Source organism: Nerophis ophidion, linkage group LG02, assembly GCF_033978795.1.
Source record: "Nerophis ophidion isolate RoL-2023_Sa linkage group LG02, RoL_Noph_v1.0, whole genome shotgun sequence".
NCBI lineage: Eukaryota > Metazoa > Chordata > Actinopteri > Syngnathiformes > Syngnathidae > Nerophis > Nerophis ophidion.
In genome coordinates, this window is record NC_084612.1 from 44,297,550 (window position 1) to 44,311,978 (window position 14,429).

A 14,429-nucleotide genomic window follows, 5' to 3' on the forward strand; every position below is an offset into this window, starting at 1 on the left:
CACACACGCACACATATTGATATACAGACACACACACACTAGTACACAGACGTGATTGGATTGGACACACACGTATTGAGATACGTGTTTACAAATATTTTTGCTACAATTATACTTCCATATCCGCGGACTGTTGACGAAAAAAAGTTGTGCATGTAACCTGTGAAGGATGCTGCTTCAAACTACACCCACTAATAAAAAAAATAACTTAAGTTTTATGGTTCATGTTTTTCTTGTTTTTTTTAAAGGGATAGTTTGTCTTATATTGCACTTTAAGTTGTTTTCATATAGTTTAAATGACCTTATTGGACTTTTTCAGTTAAAGATTGTTAGTATTTAATGTACAAATGGACACGTCTTTTAATTCTAGTTTGCCGATCCGAACAATTAGGCGATCCGTGACTCAAAACCGCTATTTTTGTTTTCATCCCTTGCACACCTAATTGATATTCTTACTACATCCTTTCAAATTAAAACAATTGTTTTCATCTGAGGGTTGCCACATATTGGCAAAATTGTAAGATACAAATAACATGTCATGGTGTACAATTTTTTGAACTGCTATTCTTGGAACCATATGTGTTCAAATGGTTCAAGAATACTTTCCCAACTTCAGTAACTACCTACCGTAATTAGTATTAATAGAGCAGGAGGGTTCAGTGAAATGCATTTTGTATCATGGTGACATTACCTGAGCTCCCTTCATGATCTTCTTAGCTTTTGCATTGAGGTAAAAGTCTCCCCACAGGGTTTTGAGAAGGACTTCCACATTAATGCCCATCCTTTTGCTGTAGATGTGTGCAAAGTGCTGGATGCTGCCAAAACACATACATGTACTTAAGACAACTTTCCATCCTGAGTAAAACAGCCAAAAGAGAATACATATCTCTATCTATCCATCCATTTTCTACCGCTTTTCCCTTTCGGGTTATCAGGGGGTAGGGGGAGGAGTTGGGGGGTGTTGCTGCAATCAGGCGGGGGGGAGGGTACACTCTGGACAAGTCGCCACTTCCTTGCAGGGCCAACACAGACAAACAACCATTCACACTTGCATACACACACTAGGGTCAATTTAGTGTAACAAAAGAAAAATGTTTCTTCTGTGTGCTTGACGTTAGTTAGCAGAGTACTATTGATTTATTGATAAATATGTAAGAATTGAATGCAGAATTGATTCCTGCCCCAGTGCCCACCTAGTTCTACAGGTGGGCAAACGAAACTGAAATAGAGATTTGTATTAACTATTATAACTACTAAAACTATTGGGGTGATAACAATAGGTATAGGATAGGATAGACTTCTATTTATGACACAATGGGTAAGTTATGTGGTTGCAGTCCAAAGGTAAAACTTGATGAAAAGCTGAAAAAATGTATAATCTAATACAGAATGCGCACTTACAATTGCAATATGTATAGAAAAATAATTTTTCAAAAAACACCTGCAAACTCCACACAGTTATGTCCAAACTGAGATTCGAACCCATATATCTCCACATTGCAGTCTGGTGATTAATCAGATTGTGTGTTAACTACATATTTTAATTGAGTGACAGCCTTCAACAGTATAGATCAATGGTTCTCAAACTTTTTTCTCCAAGTACAACTTCAAAAAAAAAACTTGGCTCTCCAAGTACCAAAATAATGACCAACATTAGACTACAATAGCGTAGTAGGTCCAGGTATTCCACAAAACAAGGCAGAGGTTTTATTTATAAAGTTCTTTAATATTTTTGGCCACTGTAACATTATACACAGTTGAAACAGTAACACTGTGTTTGCTATCCAAATTGCAATTATTAGCTAAAACACCCAAAAATAACGTGCATGCATGTGTAATGTATGTACGTAATTATGTCATTACTAACTAGAAGCCCTAAGAGGGTAGCATTTATTGTGTACAATACATAGGAAGTTGGCACCCTCTAGGCATCTGTGTAAATGTTGCAAAAAGCCCCTTTAATTATGTAATTATTTGGCGTACCACTAGATGGAGCATGTGTGCATCGAGTGGTCAATCAATCAATTAAACTATTTGTAAAGCACTTTTCATATAAAAAGTAGTACGAAGTGCTTTCCATCTAAAAACATTTAAAACCCAGTGCCTCCTGCCCTCATTACATAATCCCAGGTTGAAACAGTCAGCTACCTCCACTTTATCCCTAAACCTCCTTTTTCCTCTACCACACACATTTACACAATAACAGTCATGTTGCTGGGCACGGAAGAACCAAGTGAGAAAACACTATCTAAAGGAGCAAAATGCACCAGAAGCTACATAATGGAGGGCCGCGGCCGCAGCAACTGTAGCCCAGTGCACACAGCGAGGTACCAACCAGGGAGCCGTCTCGCCGAGAAAGCCATGAGCCAGAGCCACATAATCCGCAGCACATCAGACCCCCAGTGGAAAGGGCTCCTGGTAAGGAAACGCTTAAAATAACTGTTCAACTAAAATATAACTATTCAACTAAAATATAGTAAAAAGATAAAATATATGAATAAAATATACTAATTTCTGGTATGGTATGGTCCGGCTAACGTCTCCGCCCAAAGAATAATGCGTACTCTGCACCATTTAGCTTTTCTCGAAGAAAACATGACCTATGCTTGTGTTGTTTTTGGTTGTATGGACCGTTCAAATCATGGAAGGGACAAACATTTCTTCAGTTTTCGAGAAGTTATCAGAAAGGGTGGAAATCTGCAAGATTTTACAAAATGATTGTGAAAAAATAAAGCAGGTCACACTCGAGTCCAAGTGAGCGGAGTAGAAGAATGCCTGAGTTTGCAGTGATCACTTTTAAACGATTGTTTCATATACTTTTAACGGTTATTATTTCCCATTTAAGTATTATTAAACCTATCATACTATTATACTATTTGTATTTCTTAAACACATGTTTTTACTCATATCTCAAAAAGCATTTACTTGGCGTGTCTAAATAAAAGAAAGCAAATGTGAGTAAAACCTAAGAGTTAAGCTTTTACCAAAGGCAACAATCATAAATGAACCTTTCAGCACATACAAAATATAGACATATGGTTATATTTTGATAAAGACAGGGAAAACGCGCTACTCGTAAACGGCGCGCATAACAGCAACAAACATGGCAATAGACAAAGTTAAATTATGAAATCCAACCAAACCCTAGCAAAAACAATGCATATTTATCCGGTAGAGTCTTGATACCAATTTCCTTGACCCAGTCACACACAAAGAAGTTGTAGACATCCATGCTTCTCCAAGTTTCCATCTGTTCTGTCATGTAGAATGGTGTCTGGAGCACAATTGTTCGATATGTCTGGGAATGCGCCGACGTAAAAAGACTAAAGCCTTTTTTTTGCTGCTTGATGTAAAACCGCAATCTGAACTTGGTCGACCACCCTTGGTTTTCACTTCCGGGAAGATATTGCGTATTAGAATGTCAGCAATATGATACAATATGAATAGTAATGTACATCAATATTACATAAATATGTAGTTAAAACAGAATAATATTAATTGTATTGGTATGTGTTAAAAACAAGCTAAAATATAGTAGATAAAGACAGAGTTAAAGATAATAACATACATAAAATAAATAACTATATTATTTTAATGCTAAGTTAAAAAGTTGGATAATGAGCTTGTTTTTAAAAATCGTAACATTGTTTGAAGCCCTGAGAATTTCCAGCAGGCTGTTAAACAAATGAAGGGTGTAATTATGGAATGACGCCTCCCCGTGGGTATCGGTGCAGACTCTTGGAATAATTAGGAGGCTGGAGTCTGAAGATCTCGGGGACTGCGAGGGCTCATATGATAAAAAGCAACTCGGAAAGATAAAAAAAGTCCAAGACCATTGAGGCATATAAAAAAACAGTAAAATAATCTTAAAATCGATTTGGAACACATGGGGAGCCAATGCAGTGGTTTTAAAACTGGTGTAATGTGGGCCCGCCTTCCGGTCCACAGTTTGAGAATCACTGATATATATGATAAAACATCTGCTAACTGTGTTGCCCATTTTTTATATTCTGTTTTCTTACCCTTCTGAGTATAATTTGCAAGTATCCCATCCATCCATTTTCTTACGCTTATTCCCTTTGGGGTCGCTGGTGCCTATCTCAGCTACAATAGGGTGGAAGGCTGGATACATCCTGGACAAGTCGCCCCCTCATCGCAGGGCATAATTTGCAAGTATGCATGCAATTAAGTTTGTCTAAGATGTGTTGTTGTACTCAGGAAGTAGTCTTGCCTGTTAAGTTAAATGTGCCAATCTGGTCTTTTGTTGAGACCAACAAAAGTGTTTATACTGTAAGTTTTGTACTTATTACACACCAGCTGTTTGATTATAACGTGCATCTTAGGTGTAGTTGTTGTATTAATGTACAATCGCTAATGTTAATTAGTAGCATGTATACAGCATAGCTAATGTAAATTAACCTTAAGCTAGTGCATTTTGACAACTGGGGCCTTATACGCTTTCTATTGGGCATGCTTGCTTTATTGGTAAATTGAAACATTACCGAAAAGCAGTCCGCTATGAATACACTACTGTACTACAAGTGATTGAACAGATGCAGTCTGCATCCGTACGTGACATCACATGCATCAAGGGTATCGAAATACGGTACCAGTTGATTTTACATGAATCTGTACCCGGTAACACTGAATGATTTCGATCGGTACCTAATGAAGCGCTAAATACAGTACACGCTCCTAAAAACGTACCCAATCAACATATAAATGTACAAATGTTTCCCATGTGTCAGTCTGATTTAATACTCACTATAGGGTACAAAAAGGTACTTAAACACATCATTGTCAGCATAAATATGGAAAAGGGGTAAAAGCATAGACACAAAATACAGCATTTATTTTGTTACATTATTTAGCCTTATGCCTTACCTCAAGCCCCATCCATCGATAGCACTTGCAAAGACCACATTTCCTTGGTCAGGAGAGAAGTACAGATGAGAATCATCAGCTTCTTCTAGCCCTGCACTCCAGTCATACACTTGATCTTCAGTCGGTGTCTCACTCCCTTTCTCCTCTTTTATTTTCTCTGCTTGCTCCTCCATCACTCTAGATGTGAAGAGGGATCCTGTCACCGCATTCACCTACAACACACACACACACCAAAGTATTGTGGGGAAAAATATGTTCGCAAAGGTCAGCTGCCTGAGGATTCCATGGGACTTCTTATCTTTTTTATTCAAATTCACACATTTTGAAATACCGGTAATTAAGAAGAGCTGCCGCTGAGAGTATCAAATGAAATGCAAGAATGTCACCTGTTCCATGATCTTCTGTAAGTGGCAGTAAGCTTCCTGAGAAGTGAGCTTCAGCTCCAAGATGAGTCGGTCTATTTTATTAATGACCAGAACAGGCCTGATGTTCTCCAACCACGCCTGACGCAGAACAGCTTGGGTCTTTCCATAACGCAAAGACAAACAAAAATTACATTTCACATTTTAGAATTTGAAAATTAAGCAAGACCAAAAACATATGAAAACCCATCCACACAGCCCTTTTCTACCACTTGTCCCTCTCGGGGTGGCGGGGTGCTGGAGCCTATCTCAGCTGCATTTGAGCGGAAGGCAGGGTACACCCGGGACAGATTGCCATCTCATTGCAGGGCCAACACACACAGACAACAATCACACTCATATTTTCAATTACTAGCATAAGGGTTTCTATTTAAGGGTTTCTTTGAGGCTATTTTTAAATGTGCCTCAGTAATAAAACGCATTTTAGCTTAACAGTCTCACTGATATACAAAGTGTGATGAAGTGAAGTGAAATTAATTATATTTATATAGCGCTTTTTCTCTAGTGACTCATAACGCATTACATAGTAAAACCCAATATATAATTTTTACATTTAAACCAGTGTGGGTGGCACACTGGGAGCAGGTGGGTAAAGTGTCTTGCCCAAGGACACAACGGCAGTGACTAGGATGACAAAAGCGGGGATCGAACCTGCAACCCTCAAGTTGCTGGCACGGCCGCTCTACCAACCGAGCTTTAATTTTCCTGAAGGAACTCTCCTGAAGGAATCAATAAAGTATTATCTATCTATCTATCTATGAATATGCAAATCAGTCTATCAAATTATTTTCCATTATAAACTATATAAAATATGGTTTTGTGTGCGACAAGGTAAAAGTGAATTTCACTTTTATAAATCATTATTGTAGCAATACGGTTGTTAAAGTGAGGGATTTTTGTGACTTCAGATTGTTTGTCAGGGCACCAAAGGGACATCTGTGCATGTGCTGGCAGAACATCTGCATACAAAACAGTTCAGCTTGTTATTAAATAAATAGTAAATCCATTGTACACAATGCACTTTCAGATTATATGTATAAACCACTTTTTGCTCCCCTCTATTTTTGCATGTGTAATGACATTAAATTGAATACTAATCCTACTCAATTATATTACTTTTATTTGCGTACGAAATGTGAGAACAACGTCAACATCAAGCTAACAAGAGCCTTTGAGGGGAGGAGCGAGCCGACACATAATATGCAGGCACCTAAATAAATTTGATATTTGCAATCTAAGTTATAAGAACGGTTAGCTACGCGTTTTTACACAAACAAAAAAACTATGATTTCCATAATTTGATGTTAGGCTTTTTGGTTGTTTTCAGCCCGATGTTCCAATGAACTAGTGCACCGGGGAGTATTCATAGTGTTTCATTTTTTCCACATTTTGTAAAGTTAGAGCCTTATTCCAAAATGGAATAAATACATTTTTGTACTCAAAATTCTACAGAATTTTTTTTTTTTTTTGTTATTTGCAGATGTATTAAAAATAAGAAAAAGAAAAATTATGTACAATGTTGAAATTGAATGCATGTAAGAAATAAACTCAAACCACAACCACATGTATTTACACCAATGTCTCACAGTTGCTGCTATTGAAAAACATCCCCACAGCATGATGCTGCCACCACCATGCTTCACTGTAGGGACAATATGAGCGGTGCCTGGTTTCCTCCAATCATGACACCTGGCATTCACGCCAATGAGTTCAATCTTTGTCTCATTAGAGCAGAGAATTGTGTTTCTCATGGTCTGAGAGTCTTTCAGGTGCATTTTGGCAAACTTTTCACAAAGAAATTAGCATCTTCCGGCCACTCTACCATACAGGCCTGATTGGAGGATTGCTGCATAGATGGTTGTCCTTTTGGCAGGTTCTCCTCTCTCTACAGAAAAATGCTGTAGCTCTGACAGACTGACCATCGGGTTTATGATTACGTACCTGACTCAACTAAGATATATGAAGCTATGTACAATGACATTCTGGATGAAAACCAACACTTTCCATCCAATCTGACAAAGCTTTAAAGGTGCTTTGAAAAGGAAAGGGCAGACAGTAATGGGCAAAACTGCCCAAATATAGGTGTGACAGATTTGTGGTATAGTATTGAAAAAAACTTCAGGCTGTAATTGGCTCCATAAGGTGCATCAAAAGTGTTGAGCAAAGGCTGTCAATACTTATGTCCATGTACTTTTTTTTTTTTTTTAAATACATTTGCAATTAAAAAAGAAAAACACTTTTTATACTGTCATAATGGGTTGTAATCTGTAAAATTTTGAGGACAAAAAGGAATATATTCCATTTTAGTATAAGGGTGTAACCTAAAAAAATTTGAAAAACTTAAATGCTATGAATACTTTCCAGATGCATTGTTTGTCAAAATGAAAACATTTGTGTACGGTCACACCCGTGAGGTTTTACTGAAAGAAATGAATAATGAGATATAAAAGTAAAACAACAAAGTATGTAAAAACTACCCAAGACTCCAAAGGTTTCAATAAGAACAAGGTCTAGTATGAGACAGTAAGTCAGTATCAAAGTTACCTGAGGACAAACTCCTTCAACAGCATCAAGAACAACAATGGCACCGTCACAAAGCCGGACAGCAGTGGAGACCTCAGAAGAGAAGTCCACATGCCCAGGAGAGTCAATCAAATTCAGCAAGTAATCTTGATCACCTGGGAGGAAAAAAAGCATATCACAATAGCAGTGAACCTCCTGTTTGTCCTTAAGGTGAATTAAGCTACATATTTGTCTTTTTATGTACTTTTTGAACAAAATTAAGTGTATTTCTAATTAATCACATTAAAGCCCTGGTTTGTTTATTTAGCATTTAAAGGAAAACTTTAATATTTTTTTATTTTTATTTGTCCCATCATTCACAATCCCTATGTGAAACAAGGACAAATGTCTTTCCCTTTTCTGTGCATTGTAGATTGTAAAAAACTGCTAGCAAACTGCGGTTAACAATGTAGATTCACTTATTCCACCTATAAAGCCCTCTAAAAATAACATTATACACATGTTATAACCTAGAGGAACCGGACACGTTCTTGAAAACATGTAATACAAAGACTATTTTACTCATTTTAAGCATTACTGCAATTTTTTTCTGGGAGCGTTGATTTCAAGGCGCTAATGTTATGCTACTTTTAAAAACAAGAGCATATAGAGAGAGCGTGTTTTGTTTGCTACCACTAATCAGGGCAAGCATTTCCCATTAGGTTCAATAACATTTGTCTACGTCCAAACTTTGTGAGCGCCAGCAACATCTACTTAAGGACAAATGATGATCCATAACCTAATCTTTTTAAGCCTGAATATACGAAGGATGTGCTACAAATTTTATAAGCTGGGTGCTCGACAGATCTAGCTATAATGAAACACTAAGCATCATGTAGAGCAAGTGCTACTAAGTGCTAAACGTTTCATTGACAAAATAAAAACAAAAAAAATAGTCACTTACAATTAGGGATGTCCAATGTTGACTTTTTTTTACCCAAACCCTGGATGTCAGGTAACATGTGTGGTAAAATTAATGGTCACATTTACTGTGATATCACAGGATACATTTAGGAAATAAAGACTGTTTGCGCAAAATAAGACAAATACTCAAAGGCAAGTAAAAAAAAAAAAAAAAACTGCCATGTATATTTTTAACATACTGTGTCAACAAATTAGTCATTAAAATAAAGTGCATTCTATTTAAATAACAAATAATAGGACAGCTTTTTCTTTGAATAAATTTACAGATAAGAATCTAAACAATAATGCAGAAAACTACACAATTTGTAATTATGTACATTCCTATTTGGCACAAGCATTTCTATAAAACATAGCAAAGTACAAAGTATCAAACTATGTACTAGTACAATCATTATATTTTTTTAATAACTTGAGATGTAAAAATGTTTTAATATCTTTCTTTCACCAAGAAGTGAACTAAATTTAAACATGAAAAAGTAATGGTGTTAATAAATCAGTAGTAACAGGTGTGGGATTAAATATAAATTTTGCCTAATCCAACTCCTTTCTGTATATATTGAATTGTGCTAATGTTATCTGCGTGATTTAACTTGTTAGGCATGTCTGAAACATATAAATTATATCGAACCATATCATTATAAGCTAGTGTTACAAATCCCACAATTTTAACATGTTTGTGTCTTCATGCTTCAATGATAATATTTTCAAAATATATTCTTTAATTTTTTAATATCTTTCCAGCAAACCTCACAAGATACAAAAGAAAAAAAGAAAGAAAGAAATAATGGCTAAATGATCTTGCCTTCATTATAGTGCAGAGAGATGGCACTCGATTTCATGGTAATTCCTCTGATCTGCTCATCCTCTCTGCTGTCCAAATACCTGAGCTGAGAGATTACAACATCCAAATATGAAACAAACTACATTGGGATATGACTTTTTACATTAACTATGTCATCGTGGTCCACATAAAAATACATCATAGCCACACAGACAAATGAATGTAGGTTATGTTACAAAATGATGTTTCAACCATTTCTTATCAATACAACTATTCAGACAGTGCACACTTGCTAACAATGAAGAGTGGAGCGACCCTGACACTTCCAAGACGAATACAAGTATTGATAGATAATCCCTTAAATTAGGTGTGTTAAAGTTGTAGGTTTTTATACACAAAATCACCAAGGACTTTAAAGTACAAAAGTTAAAGTACCACTGATAGTCGCACACACACGAGATGTGGTGAAATTACTCTCTGCATTTGACCCATCCCCTTGTTCCACCCTCTGGGAAGTGAGGGGAACACTGAGAAGCAGCGGTGGTCGCGCTCGGGAATCATTTTGGTGATTGATAAAGATAATTATTTATGTATAATATATACATATAATAATGTATTATAATGTAGATTTATATAAGGACTGTAAAAACATACCTTCCCCGCGAGCCTACTGGATATAATGCCATTACTTGCCACTAAGCAATCCGCCAGAGTAGTTTTGCCTGAGGAGACACAAAAATAATAAGAAGACAAAACTTCATTGTCACATGTCCAACTAGGTACAGCGAAAATGAGTCACCGCATTTAACCCATCCTCTCTTGACGAGCAGTGGGCAGTCTTCGACACAGAATAATCAGACTTTTTTCTAAACATTTTACTGACTATGGAAAGAGCCTTACATTGAGCACATGCGCCACTACATCAAAGTTCCATCCATCCATTCATTTTCTAGTGCTTGTCCCTTTTTGGGGTCGCTGGAGCCTATCTCAACTGCATTCGGGCAGAAGGCGGGGTACACCCTGGACAAGTCGCCACCTCATCGCAGGGGTTCCCTACGGGTACATCGAACTTTTTAATATGAAAGTAGATACTGCAACAAGGAGGAAAACACTATAAATATAAAACTACAATAATTATACAATCATGAAGCGTCCTTTGACGTTAAATTGTTTCTGTCCATCTGTGTTGGGCATGCGATGAGTTGGCGATTTGTCCAGGGTGTACACCGCCTTCCACCCGAATGCAGCTGAAATAGGCTCCAGCACCCCCCGCGACACCAAAAGGGATAAACGGTAAAAAAAAAATGGATGGATGGATGGATGGATAAACACATTTCTACGTATACAAAATATTAAGTAATAGTAGGAGGAATATAGACACTTATTTAAGACACAGGTTTTGTTAGAACTCACCGTGGTCAACATGTGCCAGGATGCAAATATTTCTTATGTTCGCAGGATTTTTCTGCAGTGAAGTGATTTTATCCAGGCTGGTATGTCCCATGATTAGCACAATTCACACAACGGCTAAGTGTGACGGCAAATAAACAACATGCAGCATAGTAGACTTAACTCGCAGGGGGGTTTTGACAGTCCGTTAGCATCGACAAGTGATGCAAACCCGTTGCAAGCTTGCTAGTTAGCTAGTCGGGTGGCAGAGCTACTATGAGCCATAAGAGATATCAAACACAATTGTTGTAATAATTCCACACGACAACAAACTGCCACATATCACACAACTACGTTTGACGAAGTGAAAGAGCTGAAAGAAATGCAAACATAAACAATTCACGTGAATAGCCAACAACTCATGCCGTGCTTCCGGCCGTGAGACGTCATTTCATGTTTTCAATGCCCATTGGATAAAAGTTGTGTTGCGTTCATGACAATCTGAAACTAAATTTACCGCGGCTGTCTCTTGTATTTCCCTACGTTACCTAAATATTCATACGTTTTACTTTAAACATTTAGCCACTATTACTACTAATACGTTTAATTTGTCTTTTAATATCATACAAACGGAATCATTTTAAATGACTTGTTTACTACCGGTAGCTTTTCGAATCGACAATGAATGCAGCAGGACATTCTCACGCACACTGGAGTCACTGGTCGGTTACGTTACAACTGCAATGTTGATGAGCTTAAGAACGTACTCGTAATTGTGTGATGCTCCAACCAGTCACACATATGCTATTCTACACCGTTTTCCATCAATGTATTGTTATCTGCCGCTTATAACTTCATCATTGTTGATCTGATTTGCACCGCTCCAACTTCAAAAAAAAATGTTCAAACTATCCAGGAATGGTGTGCTCTCCATCAACAATTCTTAAAAAACTCCCAAATTTCCCAGAATTGTTAGTTTTGGTGTTTCCCATCAAAAATGAATAAGCCATTTTTCAATATTCCACTATATTCACATTGTTTAAGATAGATAGATAGATAGACCCAACTCTCTCCTTTGAGGCACACATTAAAAGCGTTACTAAAAGGGCCTTCTTTCATCTCCGTAATATCGCTAAAATTCGCTCCATTCTGTCCACTAAAGACGCTGAGATCATTATCCATGTGTTTGTTACGTCTCGCCTCGACTACTGTAACGTATTATTTTCGGGTCTCCCCATGTCTAGCATTAAAAGATTACAGTTGGTACAAAATGCGGCTGCTAGACTTTTGACAAGAACAAGAAAGTTTGATCATATTACGCCTGTACTGGCTCACCTGCACTGGCTTCCTGTGCACTTAAGATGTGACTTTAAGGTTTTACTACTTACGTATAAAATACTACACGGTCTAGCTCCATCCTTTCTTGCCGATTGTATTGTACCATATGTCCCGGCAAGAAATCTGCGTTCAAAGGACTCCGGCTTACTAGTGATTCCCAAAGCCCAAAAAAAGTCTGCGGGCTATAGAGCGTTTTCCGTTCGGGCTCCAGTACTCTGGAATGCCCTCCCGGTAACAGTTCGAGATGCCACCTCAGTAGAAGCATTTAAGTCTCACCTTAAAACTCATTTGTATACTCTAGCCTTTAAATAGACTCCCTTTTTAGACCAGTTGATCTGCCGTTTCTTTTCTTTTTCTTCTATGTCCCACTCTCCCTTGTGGAGGGGGTCCGGTCCGATCCGGTGGCCATGTACTGCTTGCCTGTGTATCGGCTGGGGACATCTCTGCGCTGCTGATCCGCCTCCGCTTGTGATGGTTTCCTGCTGGCTCCGCTGTGAACAGGACTCTCGCTGCTGTGTTGGATCCGCTTTGGACTGGACTCTCGCGACTGTGTTGGATCCATTGTGGATTGAACTCTCACAGTATCATGTTGGACCCGCTCGACATCCATTGCTTTCCTCCTCTCTAAGGTTCTCATAGTCATCATTGTCACCGACGTCCCACTGGGTCATTATTGTCACCGATGTCCCACTGGGTGTGAGTTTTCCTTGCCCTTATGTGGGCCTACCGAGGATGTCGTGGTGGTTTGTGCAGCCCTTTGAGACACTAGTGATTTAGGGCTATATAAGTAAACATTGATTGATTGATTGATTGTTTGATAGATGGATAGATAGATAGATAGATAGATAGATAGATAGATAGATAGATAGATACATAGATAGATAGATAGATAGATAGATAGATAGATGGATAGATGGATAGATGGATAGATAGATAGTACTTTATTTATTCCTTCAGGAGAGTTCCTTCAGGAAAATTAAAATTTTTAGCACAATCCCATTCAAGATCAGACACACATTACAGGGAGACAGAACAGGATCGCTGACGGGTCTGCCAGCTTCCAGCGCCCCTTACACAAAGGTGAGATACAGATAAACAAGTGGGGGGAATGGGAGAAAAAAAATAGAAGATCAAAATAAAATAAAATAAAAAAATCGGTCTAAGCCTGGGCCCCTGAAGAGGGGGTTCCGGACTGAGGCCAAGGGAAAAAAACAACTCGATAGCCATAGCACACATCCCTCTAAAGACAAAGGACATGAAAGACATTAAAGCAGCGGAGCTGATACAACCAGACACTTCTCCATACAGCTATGAATAAAAAGTAAAAGAAACATATACACTGTGGTGACCTCTGCGGTGTTATATGCCATCATCCACTGGGGTGGAGGGAGCATGGCCAGAGACAGGAGCAGACCCAACAAAGCAACCAAGAGAGCCGACTCCTCTCTCGGCCGCCAACCAACTCTCGGCCAGTGTCCAGTCCGCATGGGTGAGCGAGGATATGTCCAAGAAGACTGAGGTGTCCGATACCTGTTCATTCAGCCAAGACACTGTGAAGCTTGTCCGTCACGGCGCTCAGTGCTAGCTCCACAGCCCTGTCTCGCATCTCCTCCAGTCCCTCCAAACCGACTCCAGTGTAGCAGGGACCCAGTAGCTGGTCTCCTCGGCCAAAAGGCTCCCGGGAAGCAGATCCAGAAGTCCACAAAAAGCACCGCAGAGGTCACGAAAGTGCCACCCCTTGTCACACAGTCCCAAAGGGTCCCGGACCAAAAGGCAAAAAAAAAAAAAAAAGGGAAACACAAAAGGATGACACAAGAGCACAGAGCTCCTGCCAACAGCAGCCACTACAGCAGCGCCATCTTGGGAAAAAAAAAAAAAATCAATCTACATTCAACACATTCCTCAATCTTAGAAATTCAATCAACAAATTTTCCATATTTAAAAAAAAAAAAATCACAGAATTCCCAGTTTTCCAAAGCCCAATTTACACCATTTGCTCTTTCAGTTTTGCCAACCACATTTTTCAATCAATCCCCACCATTACACCATCAGAACATTCCACTTACTCAAGCCAACACAGTTACCATTACCATTGAAATGAAAGGGAGATCTTTCAAAAATCATCAATT

At 38.4% G+C, this 14,429-nt stretch overlaps 1 protein-coding gene across 1 annotated transcript in view; it reads right to left on the bottom strand.

Annotated features, from left to right (window-relative positions):
• efl1 (elongation factor like GTPase 1) overlaps positions 1-11,428 on the bottom strand; it is a 110,130-nt gene extending 98,702 nt beyond the window's left edge. Inside the window, exons 1-7 of the mRNA XM_061884334.1 lie at positions 10,987-11,428; positions 10,228-10,295; positions 9,595-9,679; positions 7,851-7,984; positions 5,271-5,408; positions 4,885-5,096; positions 692-815 (exon numbers count right to left, since the gene is read on the bottom strand). Coding sequence (XP_061740318.1) covers positions 692-815; positions 4,885-5,096; positions 5,271-5,408; positions 7,851-7,984; positions 9,595-9,679; positions 10,228-10,295; positions 10,987-11,077 — 852 coding nt within the window. The 5' untranslated portion in view covers positions 11,078-11,428. The remainder of the gene's footprint in view (positions 1-691; positions 816-4,884; positions 5,097-5,270; positions 5,409-7,850; positions 7,985-9,594; positions 9,680-10,227; positions 10,296-10,986) is intronic.
• Positions 11,429-14,429: the final 3,001 nt, after the last annotated feature.